The sequence below is a fragment of the Zerene cesonia genome, chromosome 2 (assembly GCF_012273895.1).
Source record: "Zerene cesonia ecotype Mississippi chromosome 2, Zerene_cesonia_1.1, whole genome shotgun sequence".
Lineage (NCBI taxonomy): Eukaryota > Metazoa > Arthropoda > Insecta > Lepidoptera > Pieridae > Zerene > Zerene cesonia.
In genome coordinates, this window is record NC_052103.1 from 2,417,785 (window position 1) to 2,442,162 (window position 24,378).

General features: G+C 31.4%; 2 protein-coding genes across 3 annotated transcripts; both read left to right on the forward strand.

Annotated features, from left to right (window-relative positions):
• Positions 1-440: 440 nt before the first annotated feature.
• On the forward strand, positions 441-9,074 carry LOC119833695 (alpha-tocopherol transfer protein-like). Of its 2 annotated transcripts, XM_038357840.1 has the most exons (8): positions 441-627; positions 3,839-3,985; positions 4,468-4,627; positions 5,894-5,952; positions 6,383-6,579; positions 6,745-6,855; positions 7,362-7,464; positions 8,257-8,408. In XM_038357840.1, exons 2-8 carry the CDS (start codon positions 3,847-3,849, stop codon positions 8,406-8,408), a joined length of 921 nt encoding a protein of 306 aa, XP_038213768.1. In that variant the 5' UTR covers positions 441-627; positions 3,839-3,846. The 2 variants fall into 2 exon arrangements, with proteins under 2 accessions (XP_038213768.1, XP_038213777.1); XM_038357849.1 differs by lacking the exon at positions 441-627 and having other exon boundaries at positions 3,847-3,985; positions 8,257-9,074.
• Positions 9,075-12,282: 3,208 nt separating this feature from the next.
• On the forward strand, positions 12,283-23,606 carry LOC119833689 (alpha-tocopherol transfer protein-like). The gene is made up of 8 exons (XM_038357825.1): positions 12,283-12,440; positions 16,440-16,591; positions 17,096-17,255; positions 19,673-19,731; positions 20,684-20,880; positions 22,028-22,138; positions 22,539-22,641; positions 22,953-23,606. Exons 2-8 carry the CDS (start codon positions 16,441-16,443, stop codon positions 23,102-23,104), a joined length of 933 nt encoding a protein of 310 aa, XP_038213753.1. The 5' UTR covers positions 12,283-12,440; position 16,440; the 3' UTR covers positions 23,105-23,606.
• Positions 23,607-24,378: the final 772 nt, after the last annotated feature.

The window sequence follows — 24,378 nt, forward strand, 5'->3', positions numbered from 1 at the left end:
CGAACTTAAAATTTTAAATTTAAGTTTAATAATGTTTTTTTTTTGTTCTTTTCAATTGGCAGAAAAGTTTTAATTATACTCCAAAATCTCTCTCTCGTTGCGTTAGTAATCATATAGATAAAAAAAAGGAATTATTTTTATTTCAATTTGCAATAAAATTTAACGGGAACTATAGAAAATGTATTAATTATAACAAAAAACCAACACATAAATTACAAGAATTTTAGATCTCCCATGATTTTTGTCTTTCAAACACGAACAATTGCAAAGATATAACATTCAATCTTCTATTTACAAAATGAAGTTAACATTATATGATAATTAATTATTAACACTTGATTGTTATCTCAACTCAAAACATCCCGCTTCTAATATTTCTCATAGGAATGATGACAGCCATCCCCCCATCTCAAGATGCAACCCGCGTGACGAAATAATAAAACGCGCGCGCGCACCAAGTCTCTCACATTCTTAACATTGCCTTTCACGCGACGGCTCCTGCACCCCTTTCCCGTCGCAGTCGGTTAAATACTCCCTTGACTAAAAAAGCTTCAAACACGCCGCGCTCAAGTGATAGTGTTTCTGTCGTTGAAAATTTGGCGAGTGATTTGATATTTCACTTCAAAGGTGATTATTTTTGTGCTCGTATATTATATAGGATTATAGAAGTGTCACAGGAAATTGCGTCTAGCAAGGTAACAATGTATGAGTCACTCCGGGGCAATAGCCTGCAGAGAAACTGCATAGAAACCTGTTAACCGATAACTTCGCGGTTCTGTGGTTGAACTAATAAGTTTTCTCATTGTATAATAAGTGCTAACCTTAGTATTTCGAACCGGATTCTGTAGTATATTTTAGTATTTTTATGTCTCCATTGTTCATAAAAAAGAAATAAACAAACGTTTTAAAACTAACAATTAATGTAAATTTAGTAAATAAAGCGTTTGATGATGCATTTTTAGATAACAAAAGATTTATCAATAAAATTTTATAAAGCTAAAAGCAACATATTATTATAACGATTTATTAAATTTTATTAAAAATTTTGCACATATAGGTAATTAATCGTCGCTTCCATGTCATGTTATTCGTGAGACTATTTGAAATTTTCATACCATTTATAGCTGATATCGTGATCAAGACAATGCTTTCTTATATCGACATGTTATTCAGAAATTATTATCATACAAGTATTTTAATTGATCGAGAAAACTTCGATAAACGCTCAGCGCGTTTTTTGTTCCTGTGTGAAATTGTCCACAGTTACTAGAAATATGTTTGTTTACATGCTCTCGTAAGCCAATTAGCAACGCATCTCTAGATACATATATACATAATTAAGATTCTAACGGTGTGTCGATGACCAATGAAGTTAAGGTGGTTTTAATGAATCTAGCTTCTGTGTAAAAATTATAATTGTAAAATAAGATTTCTAGTGAGACTTCATAACTGTGTTTTACAAATGACATTTACTTGTGAATGACTTGCAAAGGTGTTTTGTACAAAAATTAAAACTATAACGCTGTTTAGATAACGTATCTGATATATAAAAAATACAAAAATCTTTATTGTTACAGAGCCACTGAAAAACTAATGCTTATTATAGCGAGAGTTCTTAAACATAGAATCTATAATTACATTGGATACGTTCTCCACATTTATAACATTGGAACCATTTAATCCCCAGAAAGCTTATATCAAACCAAATGATTAATCACGTCCGTACCTACAATCAAACGTTTTTGTTGACCAAACGTTTCAGGACAAATACTTCCTTCTTATTAGATACTTCTTGCTTCTAGCACAGTATAAATACTATTCTAATATATCTTAATCATTGATTGAAATTTTTTGTCAAAATTTTATTATCTCTTGATTCAATAACAAAACATAAAAGACATAAATTATTATAATATACCAAAAAGGTATAATCAATACAATAATAACAAAATTTCTAGCATTTTCAGCTACAACGGATAATATTATAGCTTATGAAAAGCCAAAGAATATAATTAATGGGTTCAATTTCTAGTTGAAAGTAAAAAACCGAAAAGGAAACCTTTTTAAAATCACTTTTACCGTACCGTATAATACCGTATAAAAAAAAAATATTTAGAGAAATCGTTTAGTTTTTAGCCTTTGAGTGTTAATACGTCCGCTTTTTTTGGTGCATAAATACAAAAGATCGGAAGAAAACATCTACTCAATACGAGTAATAAATAAAGGTATAATATCAGATTCAATGTAAAACTATCATTACAGTGAAATTATAGCGGTACTGCTAACCGTTTGGATGAAACTGTTGAGATTATGAGATCGCTCTACATTCGTAAATATACCGTATTTCGCAAAAGTAGAATAGCTTTTACTTAGAAGACATATTTATTTTATCGTTACTATATTTATTCTTACTTATCACATTCTATTTCAATAGCTGTTGAAGATATGACAAACAGCTTGATCCTGCTGTTGCGAAATATTTACACCGCTTCATATTCAGATTTAAACTAGCTTCGTACAATATTATTGTTTTATTTCTTAATTGGAATTTATTTAGCCAAATCACACTGAAACTCTTTTGCGGTGCCCGTATCATAATACAGAACTATTTCGGTAGATGGCGCTCATTCTAATTTTAAACAGTCGTTCGAAAATACGTGAAAAAACCATTAGACATTTAAATTGTTATATATTTACACGCACATTACGAAAGTTTTATGAGGCTGCCCACAGTTATAGTAATCAGAGCAGTTTAGAAGGTCTTCGTGACCAAGAGAAAGGTATAAGCGGTGAAAGTCACTGAAAATGCTTTTTGCACGAAAACCGTTCCGCTGGGTAATCACAAATTTTATTGAAAGTGGCTTTGAAAACTAGTTAAAGGCTAGCGTGATGAGGAATTAGTTAAAAAAGGCTCATAAAAACTTACAAGTCAACCGTAAACTAATATTTTCACCCATTTTTTTAAATTAATTGCTTTGCGGTAAACATGTTACATAAATGAAATTTAGTAAACGTGAAATTACTTTAAATTTCAAATATTCATTTCTGAACAGTTAACATCTAAATAAAAAGATTTACTCATACTAAAATACTATTCTGATATTAAAAGTTGTTAGGATGTTTTTAAAGCAAATAATTTAGGCACCCCTCAAAATAAATTTTGAACAATAAAAATAGCTTATTTATGTTAATAATACACATTTACTGTTTTTTTTTTTTGGGGTGCTAAAGCTAATATACTTTATATCCATTATGTACGTAATGAAAAATTTATTTCGCAAACTCCTGCTTATAATGCATAGGCCCTACCACTAAGCCAAAAAGGTAAAGCATGTAGCTATGAGTATAATGACGATGCTACCATTTCTGATCCACAATCCTTAAACAGTTTCATTGATTGCTAATTATTGTATGACTCGCATATCAAGTAATTTCAACAGATGACGAAAACTTCGCTATGAACTGATGCGATCAAGATAGAATTACATTGTAAAGGAGTATATTATTAAATTTTATCTTTTAACCTTTTGAGAAATTAGGAATATCGTTTAAAATATAGCATTGCAAAATATTGTATGTGTAAATTATAATTGCTGTCGATTAATGAAACGAGAAATGAAATTAGAATTATGTTTTGAAACAATAAACTATTTAGGAAAATAAATAAAAGTATGATAATCACAAGAAGCGTTAGTAGTAGGATTGACTTAATAAGCAATAAACAGAAAAGCTTTATATCTTTTTTATAAAATTTTATTAAATTAATATAACTTCAAAAAGTCCCAAAACCCTACACGCCATTTATCGAATTATCTAAAACACTTTCTCAATCTTTCAGCGCCAACCATGACTCTCGAACAGCCAGCCGGGGAAATGTGGAAGAAGATCAGGGAGGAGCTCAACGAGAACCCTGAAACCCGTGACAAGGATTTGGAGCACATTAAGGAATGGCTGAAGAAGGAGCCCCATCTACCTGATGAGTTTGGTGAGAAAAAAGTACCAAACTAATTTTTTGCGGTTTAATTTTATGCTCATATTTTATTTCATGTTATGGGAGTTATACGTTAGCTTTATTGACTTTTTTATAGTTTACCAACATTTGTGTGCATAAATAGAACTTATTCAAAATATAGCAATATAAAGAATTGACTTATAGGCCATCACAGCATGCAAATTAAAAAAAAAACTTTTGTAATATATAATTTACGGATTATTTGTGTCGAATTTTGAATTTGTGGACTACTGTCCACAGAGGTAAAGCATATTTACGCAAAACCTGAACACAAATCGACGTGGAAACACAGTTCAGTTTACGTAGTAATTATTTACTTATCCTTAGTTCGGATTGAAGAATCCAATTTCGCAGTTATCATATGTATATGTATCATTCTTTATAACCTATAATATGTGTTTGTAACAAACACGTTCCATTCTCAACAATAGAATGACACAGTAATGCACCAACAGATGACCAGCGTCTGATGACCTTCCTCCGCGGCTGCAAATTCTCTTTAGAAAAGACCAAACGCAAACTGGACATGTACTTCACCATGAGAACAGCAGTTCCCGAATTCTTTACCAACCGTGATGTGACCATCCCTGAACTGCAGGAAATATTGAAGATTATGTGAGTTTCGTATGAATAAAAATAATGTTGAGAAATTTTTTAAAGAATAGAAAAAATTCGATCACGAGGCAGGATTCGAACCTGCGTTTCTTGCCTAACCGTAGCAACGTCTAGCCTCTCGGCCACCCGTGATCCTGCCACAGTAATCGAATTTCTTCTACTCCTTCGGTTTCATGTGCCTAAGGGGCACCCCACGCCATCTATTGAGAATTTAATTTATTTTTTATATTTATAATTTTCTATTCTTTCAAAAATTTCTCATTTATAAAGCATTTCAATGCAATAAAACTAAAAATTAAAAATAATGTTTATAATCAAAATAGAAATGTATCGTTTTATCACAATGAGATGGAGTCTCTGGAGCGACATATACCATGGGTAGATCTTTTAAAATCACCCAACTCACTCTTATAAGAGATTTTTATTAGAATTAGAATTATGCAATCAATACCTCTCTATCTCTACTTAAGAGCTCGAAAGATGGCGTGAAATACCATATTTTTACAATAATTAATAATCTCATGTCTGATGCTTACTAAAATTGTACATAACGTTATCTATATACAATATTTATTTAAATCTAATGTTATTACATCAAAACTCATATAATAATGTTCACGGCACATTATAATTCAATAGTTATGCAAAATACATCTTGACCTCAGCAAAACCTGTGACTTTTTGTATGTAAACGTTGATTGACATATTGTTCAAGTAGTAACTAAGAAAACAATGACTACGCTAGTATATTATAGTTTTCTATATCTACATTTAAACAATTTATTTTGAACAAAATTTTACATTATTTATAATGAAAAAAAGCAATTGGCGTGTAACAAAATATTAAATTACTTAGCCTTGGTGGCTTTGACGCCTCCTTGGTACAGTGGTAAACGCGTGAGCGTAGAACCAAGGGGTCCTGGGTTTGATTCCCGGTGGGGACAATAAAAAAAAAATGTCTCGGTCTGGCAGGACAAAGAAGGCTGATCACCTACTTGTCCATAAAGAAAATCGATCAGTGAAACAGATGTATATCATCTGCCCCATACCCCAGTAGGGGACACGGGACTTCACTTTTGGTGGCTCAAAGGAAGTCTCTAAAATCTGGTAACTCAATGACATTAAAGATACGATTTTTTTCTTTTGTATAGCAATAAATCTGAATTGCTGGCCAATATATAATCCAACCTCTCACTTAACACGTTCCTTTCCTTGTTTTTGTATTTATCCTTTATGTTCGGTTTTTGAATTTTTTTCTTTTTCCAGCCAAATGCCGCCATTACCAGGACTCACCCCAGACGGTCGTAGAGTAGTTCTAATGAGAGGTAAGACGTCTGAAATTTAAATTTGAATATAAATGTATAACATTATATAAAATAAACGCTAAAGCATTTTAACCTTAATTATTTAGCCACATTATACGGTTTTTGTAGGGGCAAAATTATGGTTTTGCATCATGCAAATGTGATACCTAGTGCCAAATCAGAAATTAAAAATAATAAAAGCAAAAATGTTTAGAGTACCCAAGAGTGTCTACGAAAAAATGCTTTAATAATTGATACCAAAGATCTAACCATAGTCGTACTTTTAGGGTGGATAAAGAAATAAATTAATTGAGAAATTAACAAAACACAAGCAGTACATCTAATCATTGTGTGTACTATACATATATTCTATACATAATGTTTACATTCAGATTAATTATAGGTACAGATCAATTATAAAGAGCAGATGCATAAAACTCCCATCTTTCAGGTCTTGATAAAGACGCCCAAACACCAAACGTTGCTGATGCCTTCAAGTTAGCTCTCATGATGGGAGACGTCAGGCTGAAGGAGGAGATTGAAGGAGTAGCTGGTGATATCTATGTCCTTGATGCCTCTGTAGCTACGCCAACACACTTTGCCAAATTCACTCCAACTTTGGTTAAGAAGTTCTTAGTGTGCGTTCAGGTAAGCAGATGTATCTTTTTTTGAATAATTTGACATTTGAGACAACTGAGAAAAAAACGTATTGATCAAAAATTTAAAAAATTAAATATGTTAACGAATTATTAAGTTAACTTTAACTAGGTACCAAATTGGACGTAATACTAGTAATGAGATTTCATATTTCAGGAAGCCTATCCAGTAAAACTGAAGCAAGTGCACATTATCAACGTGTCGCCATTGGTCGACAAAATTGTCAACTTTGTGAAACCATTCCTCAAGGAAAAGATCAGAGAAAGGGTAATTGTCATCAATCTATATCTATATATATATGTTATTCCAGTTATTCCGCTGTCTACGTACCAAATTTCATTACGATCGATTCAGTAGTTTTTGCGTAAAGAGCAACAAATACACACACATCCTTACAAACTTTCGCATTTATAATATTAGTAGGATTATATAGTAAATAATATTTGAGCTATTATTATCATATTAAGATTTGAAGAATAACCGACTATATATATGCCTAAACATATTGTATATATGTTTAGGCATACATTAATATTGAACCAATCAAGAGATCAATGAGATCAATATTAATAAACAGCATTGGCAAAAATCATATTTTTCCATTCTTACGATACTTCTCAAACTACAATTCTCTCAGAATTATCTAACAAATTGCACTAAAGGAATTTGAAAATATACATAATTATATAATACGAACAAAAAATCAATTCATAGTCAGATAAAAATAGAGCAAACGATCAATATATAATAGTTTATTATTATAATATTTTCAGATCTTCATTCACGGTGACGCAAATGATCTATACAAACATATTCCTCAAGAAATGATGCCGTCAGAATATGGTGGTAAAGCTGGACCCATGGATGAATTACACAGTAAGTTAGAAAATATAGATAAATAGCTGTTCGCCCGGTTTCACCCGTGGTACATACAGCCTATGTCGCTCACTAAAATTGAAGCAATGGTGGAAGCAAGAGAAAAACTGGTGAAAGAATTTTTGAAGATAGATGCAAAAGTTTCCTCTTCATAATATTAGTGTAGATATCATAAAAGTAGTTAGACCATTTCTGTAAAATAAATTCTTAAATGAGTAATTGCTATGCAATATAAATGTTTACAGACCTAATAGATTGGAATTAAATGAGATGTCATTGGAAAGGTCTTTCAAAGTAGAGTTTTTAAAACAGTTTTTTTGTTAAAATACAGTTAACGAGGTATACGCATCTAAAGTCGTAAAAAGTCATAATAAATCATTTCAATCCATGAAGATCAAAATATTATAGTCCACACGAACGAAGCCGTGAATGGTAAGCTAGTCTGCAATAATTGTTAAATGTTGTATAAAGAAACAAACAGTGTGAAGATTTTTTGTTCGATAGCTCATTAAACATTATTCTTATACAGAAACAGGAAAAATTATTATTAAATATTTATACAATTTGAGCGGGAACACAGAATAATATGGCATGAATTTATTAATGAAATATACTGGATATTAATGAATTTACCATCAGGCGTCCCACCAGCTCCATTGCCGACAGTAACATAAAAAAAAATATCTGGTTACCAAAAGACCTTTGGTGTTCCATTCTCCTCCGTCCATCATTAACCAACAATTCCTTAACATTAAACAATATAGATTAATTTTAAAATACATTTATTCACAGATGCCTGGGTAAAGAGACTAGAAGAATACAAAGAATGGTTCGCTGAGCAGGAGGATGTAAAAGCGAATGAGGCACTGAGACCAGGCAAGCCCACGAACTACGATGAGCTGTTTGGCATTGACGGGTCCTTCCGACAATTGGTTATTGATTAAATTAGATAAATCAGTGGTTAAATTCTCTTTCCAGACCCATATTATAAAAGCATTGTGAAATAGGCGAATAGTGGTAGCCATAATAGTTTTGGGCATTTATGTTCCATAATTATTATTAATATGCAATGCTTTTCTTATCCGATTACTGCTTAGGTAATTTTAATGTTTTTGTGGTGACTTTTGTCCATATTATAATAGGGCTGAAGTAAATTTTATATTATTAAAGTCATAAAATACGTATTAAATTTTTTTGTGTAGGATACTAAATGACATTTTCTTACAATCAGCGAACCAAAAAAATAGTAAAACGCTGAGCAAGCAGTTAATAATTGTTTTAACAACGTAATTGGCAGTAATGTCGTTTTATTTTTTAAGCAAACTTTCGAAACGAAAGCGTAAAGACTACTGACATTACAATTTTAATTCTTAAATAATAACTGCTTGACATTACCATAATAGAATTTAACCACTGGAGAAACTAGTATAACCCAACAATTTGAAGAGACGTCGCTTTGAGGCTGTTGTTTTTATATAGTGATGAATTTTCAAATTTGTAGGATTAATTGTATTGCTTGTAATTGATACTCATTTAACGTGCAACACGGTATTATTATTGCGTAATATTATCATATAATTATGTTATGTTTAATAAAAGTTTTCATGAAATTATGTCTCATTTATTCGTCAGTGTAACGTTTAATGATTTCATAATCCTTTTATACTTAGTCTTGAATACTTTTTACTATATCTGAATTATCCAAAAGTTGTTAGAAGCTTTCGATCATATTACATACAGAATTCGAAACATACTTTTTACAAGTATATGTAAAATGTTTATTTCTTCACTGATGTCACTTAATTTTCAAGACCTCAAAAGAAGAAACCATATTTCAAAATAAAGCTATCTTTATATCTTAATCATAAAGTTACGACTTATATACTTGAATATATGTCGAACTTCAACATTTTATTATATATTGGATATAAAAAGAAAGATAGTTTGTCTTTTTTGGAAGATGCAGTTCCAGGAATACGATTATTTTATTAAACGTAAAGAAATAAATCAATATCATACATATTGCAGTTTCCTTATTCATCACAACTCAAACTGCTACATACAAATACTTACATCTAAAACCGAAATTCCCCATGTCAAAGAAAATTCTTAGTCATAACTATAAACAGTTATTAATTCCAAACATAATTACTGCCTTGTCTATTGTAATTTGTAATGGAATCATCAAGAAACATCCTCTTCGTACATGGGCTTATTAAATAATAAATCATTTTAGTCAACCGTTTTATATCTAACCTCGGCCTTCAAATTTATTTACTTCAGTTATTACTTCTGTGGCTTTATTTCTCTTCCATCTATTTACATTTTGCAGCTCATTAATCGGGCATGATGTAACGTGATAAAATTCATTTATAGTAAATGTTTTTATAAATCCCTTAATTTATGGCTTTCAATATTTGTTTAACAATTTAGTGGATTGCACATACGATTTTAACATCAAAGTATTTCATTTATAAACGATACAAAAATATAATTACACTGGCCTACTTATAGGCAGTATGAAGTTTTTTTTTGTCTATTATTAATAGTTAATATACGTATATAGAAAACAACCAATCACTGTATTTTTTAATACAGTTAAAATAAGGCATCATATTTCTTTAAGTTGTGTCAAAAAAATTATAGTTCCATTAAAACAACCTAAAGGCAACACTAATATAATCAGCATCATAAAGCAATAATCAGATTGCAATACAATTTTACAAATGAATCAGAGCGAGCAAGCGCGTGCGCAATATTATAAGCTATGATTTATCGACAATGCTCCATTTATTTTTATACGCACTCAGGTATTGGGCGAAATTATGTAAAAATTGGGCATTTTTGATATTTAGAGGTAATGTTAAAAGCAACGGTACTTAACAACTAAACAAAATTTCATGACATTTACACGAAGGGAATGCGGGATTGTGTTCATTTGAACGCGCTAATACCAGGAAGTATTACCGATTTCAAAAATTCTTTCACCGTTGGATAGGTACCAAAATCCCTGAGTACTACACACTTGATATGTACAACGGGTAAAGAAGGAGGACCGCTAGTGTAGGTATGTTATGTTATATGTACCTTTACAAAGAAAATCAGACCCACCGTACTAGATGGGGGACCAAGAAGTTCATAAAGTAGCTTAATTATTACAAAAAAATTCTAAGAATAATAAATGTTTATCATTATGGAAAATGAGATGTGTTATTGCTATGAAACTCCTTCATAAGAAATGCTCTTATATCCACTTACAACATTAACCATATTACCTTATATCGTCAAATCCATAAGGATATCATATAATTATATAATTTATATATTATTGTTTTTGTTATTCATGTCACACTGTTTCGTTGAATAAATGTTTTTTTCTTGTTTTAATTTTTTTTCATAATAATGATATGGAAAGTGTCAAGCAACTTAATAGATTACATGGTTGTGCAAGAAGTTATGTAAAAACCCTTGGTTCTATAGTATGACAATAACAACTAGCGTAGTTTCACACTGCGGTTTCTTTTTCATTACATTTTATGTCTATTGCGATTGCAGTGTCAAAACTTCATGTTTAGACGGTAATTGATATTGCACTATCGTTCCGCCCTCAGCTGCGCCCGTGTGAAAAACTAAAATTTCGCCGCTTTTGGAGTATGGTTCCCGTTTTCCGTGGGATTACCTCGATAAAAACTATCCTGTACCCCAAGAAAGGTGACGAACTATCTCTGTATCAAATTACATTTAAATCGGTTTAGTAGCTTAAGCGTAAAGGAGAAACAGACAGACGAAGTAACGTTCGCATAAACTTATGTACTTAGCCCGCGAAAATTATACATTAAACATTCTTTCTCGAAGAGAAAGCTACAATATTCAGAAAGAAATAGAAATATCATTGGCAATTTTTCACTCCGGGGTAATCGGGGCAAGCGGGTAGTACAATTAAAAATGCTTTCCACACATTATCCAATTCTTTTTAGCGTATTTTAGGACCAATAGTAGTGACGGAACTTAATTGAATTGCACAAGAGCCTGATTATAACAATATAACAAAGATGGTGTAAATATTTTTCGTTTATTTTGTTTTTTTATCCAAAACTCTTCAAGCAAAACTTGTGGTAAAAGTTATTGGTTTGGCAAAATAGTGATTTTTTTAACTTGCTTTCAGTAATTATGTATGTAATGGAGCGATTCTATAATACGATTATTGTATCTGAAGGTAGTTTGAAGAAAGTTTATAGTATATATATTGCTACTTTTTAGTTATTTTTCGCGGAGCATTATTGAGCCTTGAGATGAAAAGAAGAAGAGACTGAAGCACTATCAAGAATTCATTACTTATTTATCTTTCTTCTTATTGCGATATATTTTCTGCAGCCACACTGGTTCTTGACCAATCAGGCATATCATACAAAAGAATATAATCTACCCGTGGTAGTACGTAACTCCGTCCAATAATATTACTTCCAGAGCAATAGAGGCCTAGCGAATTCATTACCAGCATTTTGTGTAAATTACATATACATACTTTGTATGCTAGGTATAGCCTAGATATAGGCTATACCTAGAAGGTTACCGTGTCGTCTCGAAGCAGTTTTTCCAACGTGGTAAAGTGACATAAGCAGCTTCAACCTTTTTCCGTACTGGAATTAACTGATTTAAGATATCACGAGCACGCACTAGCACTCGTATTTATCAAATAAGTTCAACCATATCTTTTACTACGATTCACATTCATGCAATTCCCGTACGTGATCAAAAGATAATCGCGTCAGATAGTCACAATGAGTACAATACCAGTACCTGAGTGAGGCACAAAGGCTCAGAAGAGCGGAAAATTCACCTAATTTCTTTCCATGACAGCGCGACAATGCCTCAATGTCGCAACCTTAGCAAGGTTCTGCTCTCAGTGATCGCTGTTAGTTCATACTTAACCGTCGATCGGGCTGTGCTACCTCTTGGTACACTACGAACGTAATGTAAGTAAATGTTTATTTCTAAAAAATAATTTTAAGTCGTTCAGTATTAGATTATAATTGTAGGTATTATTCACGGTAAGAAATTAATTTTTAGGATGTGAGGATTAATTTCAGGACAGTCTATTGAGCTGCATTAAGTTGACAATTAGATACAAATCGTTTTATTTTAACTAGATACTGAAGAATACCGTTTTATATGAAATTGCAGTAGTGTTAGTATTTAGGAATACTTTTCTCCCTTTGCGTTATTCTTAGTCTTTATTTAGTTTACAATTTTATTCAAGTTGTAACTGAAAAATTAATTTATTCAAAAAAATGTTACCGTGCATATATACGTTAATACAAATGTAATATATTTTTTATTTATGCAAGTATTTGAAGAATGGAAGAGTCAATTAGGGTAATTCTAAACGGGGGTAAACAATTCTTAATAAACTTAAACTGTGTAAAAAACTTTACTATTTCTAATGACAATATTTTTTTCATTTTTTAAAATTCTATGAAAATTTATTAGATTAATTTTAATTTATATTGCTCTCGTCATCTTTTAGGATATCTTTCCAATTACCACTGCTCACAATTACCTTGATTGACCCTAATATGAATAAAATACAAAAATGCTACGGCTGTTAATGCCGTGTTTGTTGCTCTTTCACGCAAAAACTACTGAACCGATTGCAATGAAATTTGGTGCGTCGACAGTTGGACAACCGGAATAACATATAGGCCACTTTTTATCCCGATATTAATTATATTATATATATCCTATAAGGGTGAATTTTAAAATGTTAACTACGTCACTTTCATTTGTCCTAGTAATGTTATTAATGCGATAATTTGTACGAATGGATAGCTCTTTGTTTACTCTTTCACGAAAAGCTGATCGGATCTGTCTAAAGCCTGGAACACCTGGAACAGAAAGATTATAGTCTGCTAAGTTTTACGCGGATACCTTGCGAGTGATGCCGCGGGCACCAGCTAGTTTTAAATATAACACTCTTATACTGTGTGATGGTAAATAAAAAAAATGAGTTAATTAATTAATTAATATTAACATTAAAACATTGAAAAAATAACAATAATACAATTTGTCATTTAAAAAAAAGCATTTCAATGCTATAAAACTAAAAATTAAATAATACAATTTATCGATTATTTAATAACAACTGTAGGTACGTTCATCCGAACAATGTATCATAAAATATATTTAGGTTACATTTAATTATTCTCAAAGCTTTAAGGAATATACCAGAAGGAATGTATATAACAATGAATTTATTTCATTTTCATTTTCATGTTTGACAGTTATGATTATTACGATTGTAAAAATTGTAATGCGTTTCATTTTAAAATTATTCACACATAAAACAATGGCTTTTTGTCATGGTTTTAAAATTTGGTTTTCAAAGTCTTTTTCGTATCTTGATGACAAAATACATTTGGATAATATATGAGAAGCTTTTTGACTGTTTTTTTTTTAGTTGTTACATGTATATGTATAGTAGACTGCTAGATTTGTCTTTAAATGGACTTCTTAATTATTGCAACGAGTGAAATTTCAAAAGCAGGAAAAGAAATACAGTTATCCTCAAAATATTTTCAACCATGTCCTCAAATTAATAATGCAGAAGTAATATATACATAGAAAAAATATTCAATTCGTATTCAAAGAGAAAACATTTAAAAAAATGATTTACAGCAATTCTATTTGCATTTCAATAATTATTTATTTTATTTTTATTTTGCCTGACTGCTTCATCAAATTTAAGTACCAACGTTAGTGCTTAAATAAGATTAGTATTATAATTCGTTTGAATTAACCCCGGCACCACAAAACAGTCCTTAAGTACAATAAGGTACTAGTAGGTAGGTAGTCGTATAGTACAATAAGGTACTAAGGGATCATAGAAGTTAATGGCGTAAAAACATTCATTAATAAAAACTGTCCCGTCGTTTACAATGCTGCTCGGGTAGGACAGGCATATTTTTTGAACGAAATGCTTGTAGCATGTTACCATATACTTGCACATAACTTTCGTTCTGACTCTTACACAATCTCTTCTTATTGTTATGTGACTCATATTCTTAATTGTTATTAATGATTAATATTACCAGTACGTAACGCAATCCTATCCGACTCAATTCAATATTTTAATTGATGGCAGTACGCGAACCTATCCGTCCCCAACAATATGAAAGTCCCGCGCTGTAACTATCTCTAACATTGACAGCTGTCAAAAAGCAAACAGATTATACATAATTTATATTCTCAAAATTTGTAAAAAAAATAAGTACGAAACTAACGAACTCCAATAATATTCACAAAAACTGACTAAGCCCCCACACGAGGTAAACTTCAGTACAGTGGAGACGAAATAGGCTGATAATGATGATGATAAGATTACAAATGCTTGTACAAATCTATTAACAAAAAATAATTGCACATAAAACGCGTCATAAATTCAAAAACTACACGTTTCCAAGCTGAGTTTAGAAGGTCAATGCCGCTGGTTAATATTCCTGACGTATGCAAGACCTATTTCGTTATGTTCTTAAACATATTACAACAATCGAATATTAAGAAGTGCTTATAAAAAATCGAAGCGTCGTTGACGTCTTTGTAGAACAATAACATTGAAAACCGAGTAGGTACTTTGTGAGTTATATTTAACATAATATTCGTACTGAGACTAGGCTTTCGGGATGAACAAGTTTCATTAAGAATTATACGGTCAAATGAAGAAAAGGAACTCAGGATCAATACATTCATTCTTTAAAATATTATTAGAAACATAAGGTTTCAACTACGTTTTTATAGGTCATAAATATAATAAATATTATGTACAATAAAAGATGTTAGTATTAGTGCTTACGAAACGCCTTTAATTCGTCAGATATTCAATCTCCGATAGTTCAACCAGAGAAGAAACATTAAGTGGAGAGTTTTCTATCCATAATTAAAACTTAGGTATCTATCCAATAAAGTATCTGATTCATAATAAAATCTAAATGAGAACTTCTTTACTATACTATGTATAAGTACTTTAGTATGGCTAATAAGAAAACATTATAACTAAAAAAATAAGACAATGGCTTGTTCGTGCACTTATTTTGTAAATTACACAATGGCTTATCAAGATCGGAACACACACGTCACAATCAGATGAAGAGTGCGTTTTAAAGTGTAGAACACGTGCATCTCTCAAAACTAAATTTTTACTATATTATTATGTTATATGTTATTTCTACAAACCAAAACTAGGCCATCCACAAACTGCTAGTCAAAACAATCCAACAAATTATTTAAAAGTAATTTTTAAAGCCTAAAATACGCCTAATTTTCAAGCATTTACTATATGTGATCCCTACATACTTTTAGATAATCGTGTAAAAGGGAAATGCCTAATGTCTAAGTACGACACGCCGAATATAGAATGTCGCCCGACGTTGCCTCATAGATTGCGATGTGATTGCAAACTTTAGTGTACTTATGTTCCTGTTTTAGAAACTCGTTCAAGGAAATGCTGTGTGTAATGCTAACAGTCCTTGATGTACGTGTAAATAAAAGATTTCTACACAACCACACGCTATGTTAATATAAAATAAATCGATATGGTTCATTTGTTTATTGCGTAAGATGCTCATAGAAAAATTTGGATTAATACCATTGGTAGCCGATTTATTTTAAGTGAGATTTGAGGTTAGATTCGACTGAGAGACCTAGAAAGTCTACAGTTAGAGTACTTGTATTAATAAGTTATTTGAATATGCCGCAACTATTGGTGCAACTACCACAAAAAAATATTTTACGATGCAATATTTACCAATACCACGTTGCGAAGCGTAATTCCTTTTAAACATAATTAGAATAACAATTATTAGCTTTCATTGAGAAAATAATTGACACAAAAACAGCTAACAGCACTTGAAAATCTCAAATTTAGTTATGAACAACCTTCTGTATTACATGTATATAAAAAATAAAATCGCATTTAACAGCATGGCATCAGGTGCGACTTTAGTGCAGCCGTCAGGAGAAATGTGGGCGAAAATAAGGGTAGAATTGAATGAAGATATCAAAACTCGTGACAGAGACTTGCAGCATATCAAGGACTGGATGAGGAAGCAGCCCCACTTACCAGATGAATGGGGTAAGTGATCTAGTGGAATACGTCGCGTTGCGGGTATATTTTATTTTGACCCATATTATATATTGAGTCAGTGCCGTTTCGCGTACTATAAATATAAAATAGGTAGGTTATAGAAATATGTTTTAGCTTTGTATGTAGATATATTACTTATTACATAAATATTATATCAAAGATATTGTGACCATAGCTTTGATTCACAACACTATTTAAAAACTTCTCATCCCTGTACATTTTTTGACGTGTGAATTAAAAAACGGAGAGAATAATTGTGAGGTTTTCGTGATTAATAGAAATATATAAAGAGCTTCGCTCCGCATCACAATGGTATCGTGCAAAAAATGAGTTGCGTATAATAAAACGAAAATACTTAAAACATTTTTTAGTATTTTAGGTTATCTAAATTATGTTTACACTATTCAACATCAATTTTCATAGAAAAAACTGTGTATGTAATCAAACAAAAAACTTTGTGTGCATGACTTGATTAGTTATGATTATTTTCAGATGAAGGTCGTATAATGACATTCCTGCGAGGCTGCAGCTTTTCATTGGAAAAATGTAAGCGAAAATTGGACATGTATTTCACAATGAGAGCCGCTTGCCCTGAGTTCTTCACTAATAGAGACGTGAAGCGACCAGAGCTCGTGGACCTTAAGTTAAGAGCGTAAGTGTTAAATTAAAGGACATATTTCTGTACTTTTCTATTTATCCTTATCTATACTAACGTTATAAAACTGAAGAGTTTATTTGATTGTTTGTTTGAACGCGCTAGCCTCAGGAACTGCTGGTCCGATTTGAAAAATGATTTCAGTGTTATGTCAGTGTTCAGCCCTTATATTGAAAGCCATATATAAGGATATATGCTATATATGTAGCACGGACGAAGCCGAGTCGGACCGCTAGTACTTAATAACGATATCAAAAATACAAAATTATGTTTTGGCTGTTTGTCTTTCTATAGCGTCACTACCGAGCAATTTTGTGGTGTTATTTTTATGTCTGGAGATTGTTAGAAGGCTAGCGGGTGATAAAGGCTTCTTACCCTGGCAAAACATTTCACACCGACGGGAAAATCTACAATTATGATCATGATGCGTATTTGAATCACTTCACATTTCATAGCTTTCGATAGATGGCTTTATAAGGTGTTTTCGCCTGATTGCACACGCGCTTATAAGTCTTTGCCATTAGAATAAAAAAAATACCTACGGGTACCGATAGATGGAGCTTTATTAAAATATGTTTATTCTTTAGTTTGTTTTACATTCACTTCGCAACAGAGTGATTATATAGTATGAATTTTGGGTTTGGAAATAGGAGGCTATACAGTGATATTGGTTTTTTACTACTGCTAATACATATGCAATGGTGAATTTTTAAAATCTGTCCAGTGGTTCTTGAGATTTGCGGGCTAAAACAAACAAACTTTTCATCATTTATTAGCTCAACATATCGACATACTTATTTTTTGTTTGAATAATTCTATATATTCACCTGCAAACTTAATTATTAACAACGGGGTGTTATAATGATATTAATAAAATGAAAGAAATACGAGAAGGTATGATCACGCTTGGGTCACGCGCTATTTACAGATTATGGTACGATTTTTTTTATTACACAATAATAAAAAAATATTACCTACTACTACTAGCTGTAAATCCCGGCGTCACTCACGTACCTGCGTAAAAACTAGTAGCCTATACGCAAATCCAGACAAAAATCTATATCTGTACCAAATTCCACACAGATACTGTAAGCTGTCTTCGCGTTAAAGAGTAACACACGTCCATACATCCATCCATCCATGTACAGAAACTTTCGCGTTATTGATATTGGAATGATACTTTTATTAAGTACTGCATAATAATAATTAAAACCTTAAATGATCAAAAATTTTAAACCATATTTAGTATAAACAAGTATGTAGTGTGAAAAAGCTTTTGACGTAGTTATCGGTTTTAAATTACTCCTTAAACATCAGTATTATGCTAAATGGTGTGTAAATTGTATTTACTTTTTAAAGTTATTGAATTTGACGTCATTTGACGTAGCTACTTAGGTCTTTCGTCTAGCGATTGATAAACATTAGCAGCGACGTTTGATGACACGATTAAATTGGCAAATATTACATAATACTCTTTATTATAACGTTATAAATACTATTTGGTAGAAAACTACAACTACAGTACCCAATTATGAAAACACTCAATATCCTATCACCGGCTTTGCTTGCCAGGAAAAGATTTTATAATTTGTTCATTTTCAAAGAAGATGAAGTGTGACATTTTTAAGCGCTTAGGTACATAGGCATATCTCCCGAGTCACTATAGACGAGTTAACTATTTTTTTTTGCGAAAGACCTATTCAGAAACCTCTATAAAATTTTTAAAGACTTATCTAATAACTAGCTGCGCCCCGCGGTTTCACCCGCGTAAGTCCGTATCCCGTTGGAATATCGGGATAAAAAGTTGCCTATGTGTTATTCCAGTTGTCCAGCTATCTACGTACCAAATTTCATTGTAATCGGTTCAGTAGTTTTTACGTGAAAGAGTAACAAACATCCATACATCCATACAAACGTTCGCCTTTATAATAGTAGTAGGATACATCACTTACTTACATGTTCGCGAGTTTATACCCCAGTTATATGTATTGAATATGGATAGCCACATGTACATACATTTATGTTTTTGTAAATAAAGTGTAGCTTGGAAGGTGGAATCGAATGTTGCTCTATCACTGACTAAAATTTTGTCAAAATCGTTATTTATGCATAATTATACAATCAGATAAACAAAAAAAATATTGTTTTGAGAATTTCATATCTGGTACTATGACTGTTTTTTTCTTCACATGTCTTATGTATGGTCTCAGCTATTTGTCATTGTATTGTTCTTTGTAATTTTGAATCATCTGTTTGAGTGAGTGTTGCATTTTTCAGTTAAATGCTAATTTTTTCGAACTTTGTTTCATTTACCAAAGAATGATTCATTTAATTAATAACGAATCGATCGACTTCAAGGAAATATGTAATGTCTTTTCCGTCATTAGTCGTAATTATAATCTATAATGTTTCAGACAAGGTCCCCCACTGCCAGGGTTGACACCTGATGGACGCCGCGTGACTGTGTGCAGAGGTAATTGTAACTAATATATATATAGCTAGCTGTACACCCCTGCTACGTACGGTAATCATATATCATTGAAATAATTTAAACTTATCTTATGATTTAAGTTGGATCAAACTGCAAATGCTGTGCAATTTTGATTAAAATCGGTTGAGTAGTTTAGGAGACGTAATTTATATGTATTCATATATGTGTGAGTAATATAACTAGAATACGGGAAATTATTAACTATATTATATTTGTTTGAACAAGTCATTTAACAGTACCTATAACCATAGATTACTAAATAGTTATTATGCAAGGATAACTTTCTAATACTTGATTGATAAACATTAGCAGCGACGTTTGATGACACGATTAAATTGGCAAATATTATATAATACTCTTTATTATAACGTTATAAATACTATTTGGTAGAAAACTACAAATACAGTACCCAATTATGAAAACACTCAATATCCTATCACCGGCTTTGCTTGCCAACAAAACATTTTATAATTTGTTCATTTTCAAAGATGAAGTATGACATTTTTACGAGTTTAGATACATAGGCATATCTCGCGAGTCACGATAGAAGAGTAAACTATTAACAAGGATAACTTTCTAATACTTGAGATCGTGGAGCTATGAAATAAATAATTATATTAAAAATATGATATTTACGTATACTACAGCGAAAGGTACTAAAACAATAATGAAGTAGCAGTAACATATTACTACAAAACACTATTAAGAAACATAATATTATGGATATATTATTTATTGAGGATATATTATCTTTACCTAGAACATTCCTTAATTACATATTCTGTTACATCATTAATTATAATTACTACCGAAGAGTCACTCATATTTTTTAATACTCATTTACTCCAAGTATAATTATTAAATTATTAAAAGCCACTCATCTTTCTCAATACTTATATCTCTTATTATCTCTTATTCTACCTTCCAATTCCAGGCCTGGATAAAAACCTAGACACAAACCAGATAAACGATGCATTCAAGATCGCTCTGATGATCGGTGACGTAAGGCTGAGGGAGGAGAAAGAAGGAGTGGGTGGCGACATCTATATTCTCGATGCTTCCATAGTCACACCGAGCCATTTGGGCAAGATCTCCCCTTCCGCTGTGAAAAAGTTCCTCATATGTGTGCAGGTTAGGTTCTGACTCGGAAATGGATCTACAACCCTACTAATATTTTAAATGCGAAAGTAAATGTCTCTCTGTCTGTCTGTTACGCTTTCACGCCTAAACCACTGAACCGATTTTGATAAAATTTGGTATGGAGATAGAACTGAACTTGAGAAAGGACATAGGATACTTTTTATTGCGAAAAAAGGGTAGAAAGGGTTGAAAGATGGGATGAAATTTTGTATGAAAGTTTATTATTGTCAAACCGATTTTGATGAAACTTGATATGAAGATGGAACTAAACGTGGGAAATAAGCGAATATAAGCGAATTCTACGCGGGCGAAGACGCGGCCAAAAAGCTAGTCAGCCTATACATTTATCTACGGTTGGGACACAGGTCTCCAATGAGTGTGTTTACTTAGTACCCAGGCATGGATATTTAAGAACAAATTGCACTATTGTATAAGGAAACTATTTACATGCGAATTTAGTTACTTATGCATGAGTAATTCATTCAGTTTCCCATACAAAACGGGCATAAATGAGATGTTGTGTTAAAAAGCCAACTAGCTTTCAGCCCGCGTTTTTGCCCGTGTAGTCAAAAGGAAAATATAAGCAATCTTGGGGATTTACACGCAAAGTTGCCATACCAGATGGATTTCCCTTCGAATAATATGGAAAATCTCGGTCTTAAACTATCTTAGTATCTATTTTCATCCAAATTGATTTAGTGCAATAGACGGAATGATATATACTGAGTTACTTTCGCATTTATCGTATCAGAATTTATTGTATCGTTCTACAATATTAAATATGTTAATATATAATAATTAAAATTTTTCTATCAGCCAAATCACAACGCCTTACAAAAAAGTGGAGCAAAAAATACGATCCACGCTATAAGACTTCTATAGATTTTGAAAATATAGAGCCTTCTCCCTAATCATATAATATATTAGTATATCTTTATATAACTTCATTTCTATGTGCAAGCTTCTACAAATGATTTTATTTGGTATCAGCTAATTCACAGCGCCTTACAAAAAAGTGGAGCAAAAAATACGATCCACGCTATAAGACTTCTATAGATTTTGAAAATATAGAGCCTTCTCCCTAATCATCTAATGTATTAGTGTATATTATATAACTTTATTTTCATATCATTTACAGGAAGCATACCCAGTAAAGCTGAAACAAGTACACGTCATCAACACTTCGCCAGTCATTGAGAAGATTGTCAACTTTGTGAAGCCTTTCTTAAAAGACAAAATTAAGAACAGGGTGAGTTCATTACATTTATATGGTTAACTAGCTGCACCCGGCAAACGCTGTTCTGCCTTACTCTTATCATTTAGGGTTATGAAAACAGATGTTGGCCGATTGCTCATAGATACCGGATAAGCACAAAAAATTTCATCAAAATCGGTCAAGCCGTTTCGGAGGAGTATGGCAACGAAAACTGTGATACGAGAATTTTATATATTAGATATGAGTAAGGATGATTTTAATTTATATTTTAATTATATTACATTGTTTTTATTTAAATACATATTAGTCAAAGCAAATTAATATATCACTATTAATAATAAACAAAATATGTGTCAGTATATTTTATAGTACATAGCTCGTAAGGAAGAAAACTATTAAGTAGCTGTTAATTATATTCTTTGCTTTATTTTAGATACATATCCATTCTGATATCAATGAACTATACAACTATGTTCCCAAAGAAATGCTTCCCGAAGAATATGGCGGCAATTGCGGGTCACTCACTGATATTAACGGTAAATTACCTTGTTTACGTTGTATGTGTCTTGTCTTAATTATAATTATGAATATAACTAGCTGCGTCCCGCGGTTTCACCCGCGTCAGTCCGTATCCCGTATGAATATCGGGATAAAAAGTTGCCTATATGTTATTCCAGTTGTCCAGCTGTCTACGTACCAAATTTCATTGCAATCGGTTCAGTAGTTTTTGCGTGAAAGAGCAACAAACACACACATCATTACAAACTTTCGCATTTATAATATTAGTGGGATATAAGAATATCACTTATCATTATCCAGATTCAGATTTTCTTAAATTAATTTACAGAAGCATGGATGAATAAACTTGAAGAATATACGGAGTGGTTTAAAAACGAGGAATCAGTGAAAGCCAATGAAGCTCTTCGGCCCGGGAAACCCACCAATTACGATGAACTGTTTGGCATCGATGGATCTTTTAGACAATTATCAATAGATTAAAACATACATTGATAATTAGCCTATCCATGACGTACATTTAATTCTTAATTTCAAATATATTTTTGTATTTTTTATACAAAAAGGGCTTACATATGAAATCCCTACGCTCAATGAATAATATTGATTTATGAGTTAATTAGTATAATAACTATAATATCACACAATGTTTTTTATCTCTCTTTATTATTAAAGACAATGAATTTCTCAATATATTAATAGCATGGCGTATATACAAAATAAAACATTATATGTCGCGTTTTAATGACATTGATATCCTCAACGTATCTTCGTTAATGTAATTAAAATATGAGTTAAACAATTTACAAGCACTTCAGTAATTATAAGCATATTTTATAAGGTTTAGCAAACTATAGCTTAAAATGTGGGATCCGAATTTAGTTTTGTAATGAATAATATTTTTCAAAATATATAGGATTACGTCAACACTGTATCTCTATAGAATGTGATATTTATCATTTTCGAATAAAATTTTTAAAACACAGTTTCTTTTTGTCTTTTACCAATTAAAGAAACCCAACTAAATACACCTTTACGATTATATTTATCTCAATGTCCAATAGAGGTTATGAGGGCATTCGATTTATTAACTCAAATCACAATAATATAACCTTTTGTTAAAAGTATCTCAATTTATAAAACATTGATTGACGGAAGGAATGTTTTTTTAAGGAAAGCAATGAGACATGTCTATATTATCTTCTGCTATAATTGTTTACTTTGTTTCTATCAGAGTTTTAAGTTCATTTAGAAAAGCTTCGAAAGTAAAAATGTTAAATATTATAATCACTGAAAAAATAAAGGAAAATACACGTTAGATATCGATTGGCATCATATGAATCATCATTGTATCTACCATTATATCGCATATGATTTTACAGTATTCATTTCAAGAAAAAAAATGCGAATTTTATTTACTCAAAAGTAAGGTTGTTGATCATGTTATCTGTTGAGTATATAATCGTCTTTAAAATTAATTACTCACTTCTTAATAAATCAAACACATTTGGTTTCCTATGACACTATTTTATAGAACTAGACACGGAAAAGCCAAAAGAAGATGGCTTCCCTTTTCTCGAATGTTAATATTATACAAAATAGACTTTCGTTTTATACAAAAGACGTAAAGTTTCATTATATAACAATCAAATAACATAGGACGGGAAGCCTGTATACATACAAAATAAAATAAAATAAAAAACAGTGTATCTGGTATAATCCTTTAGGCTTTTAATTCTTCCTAGTGAGCGAGAAAA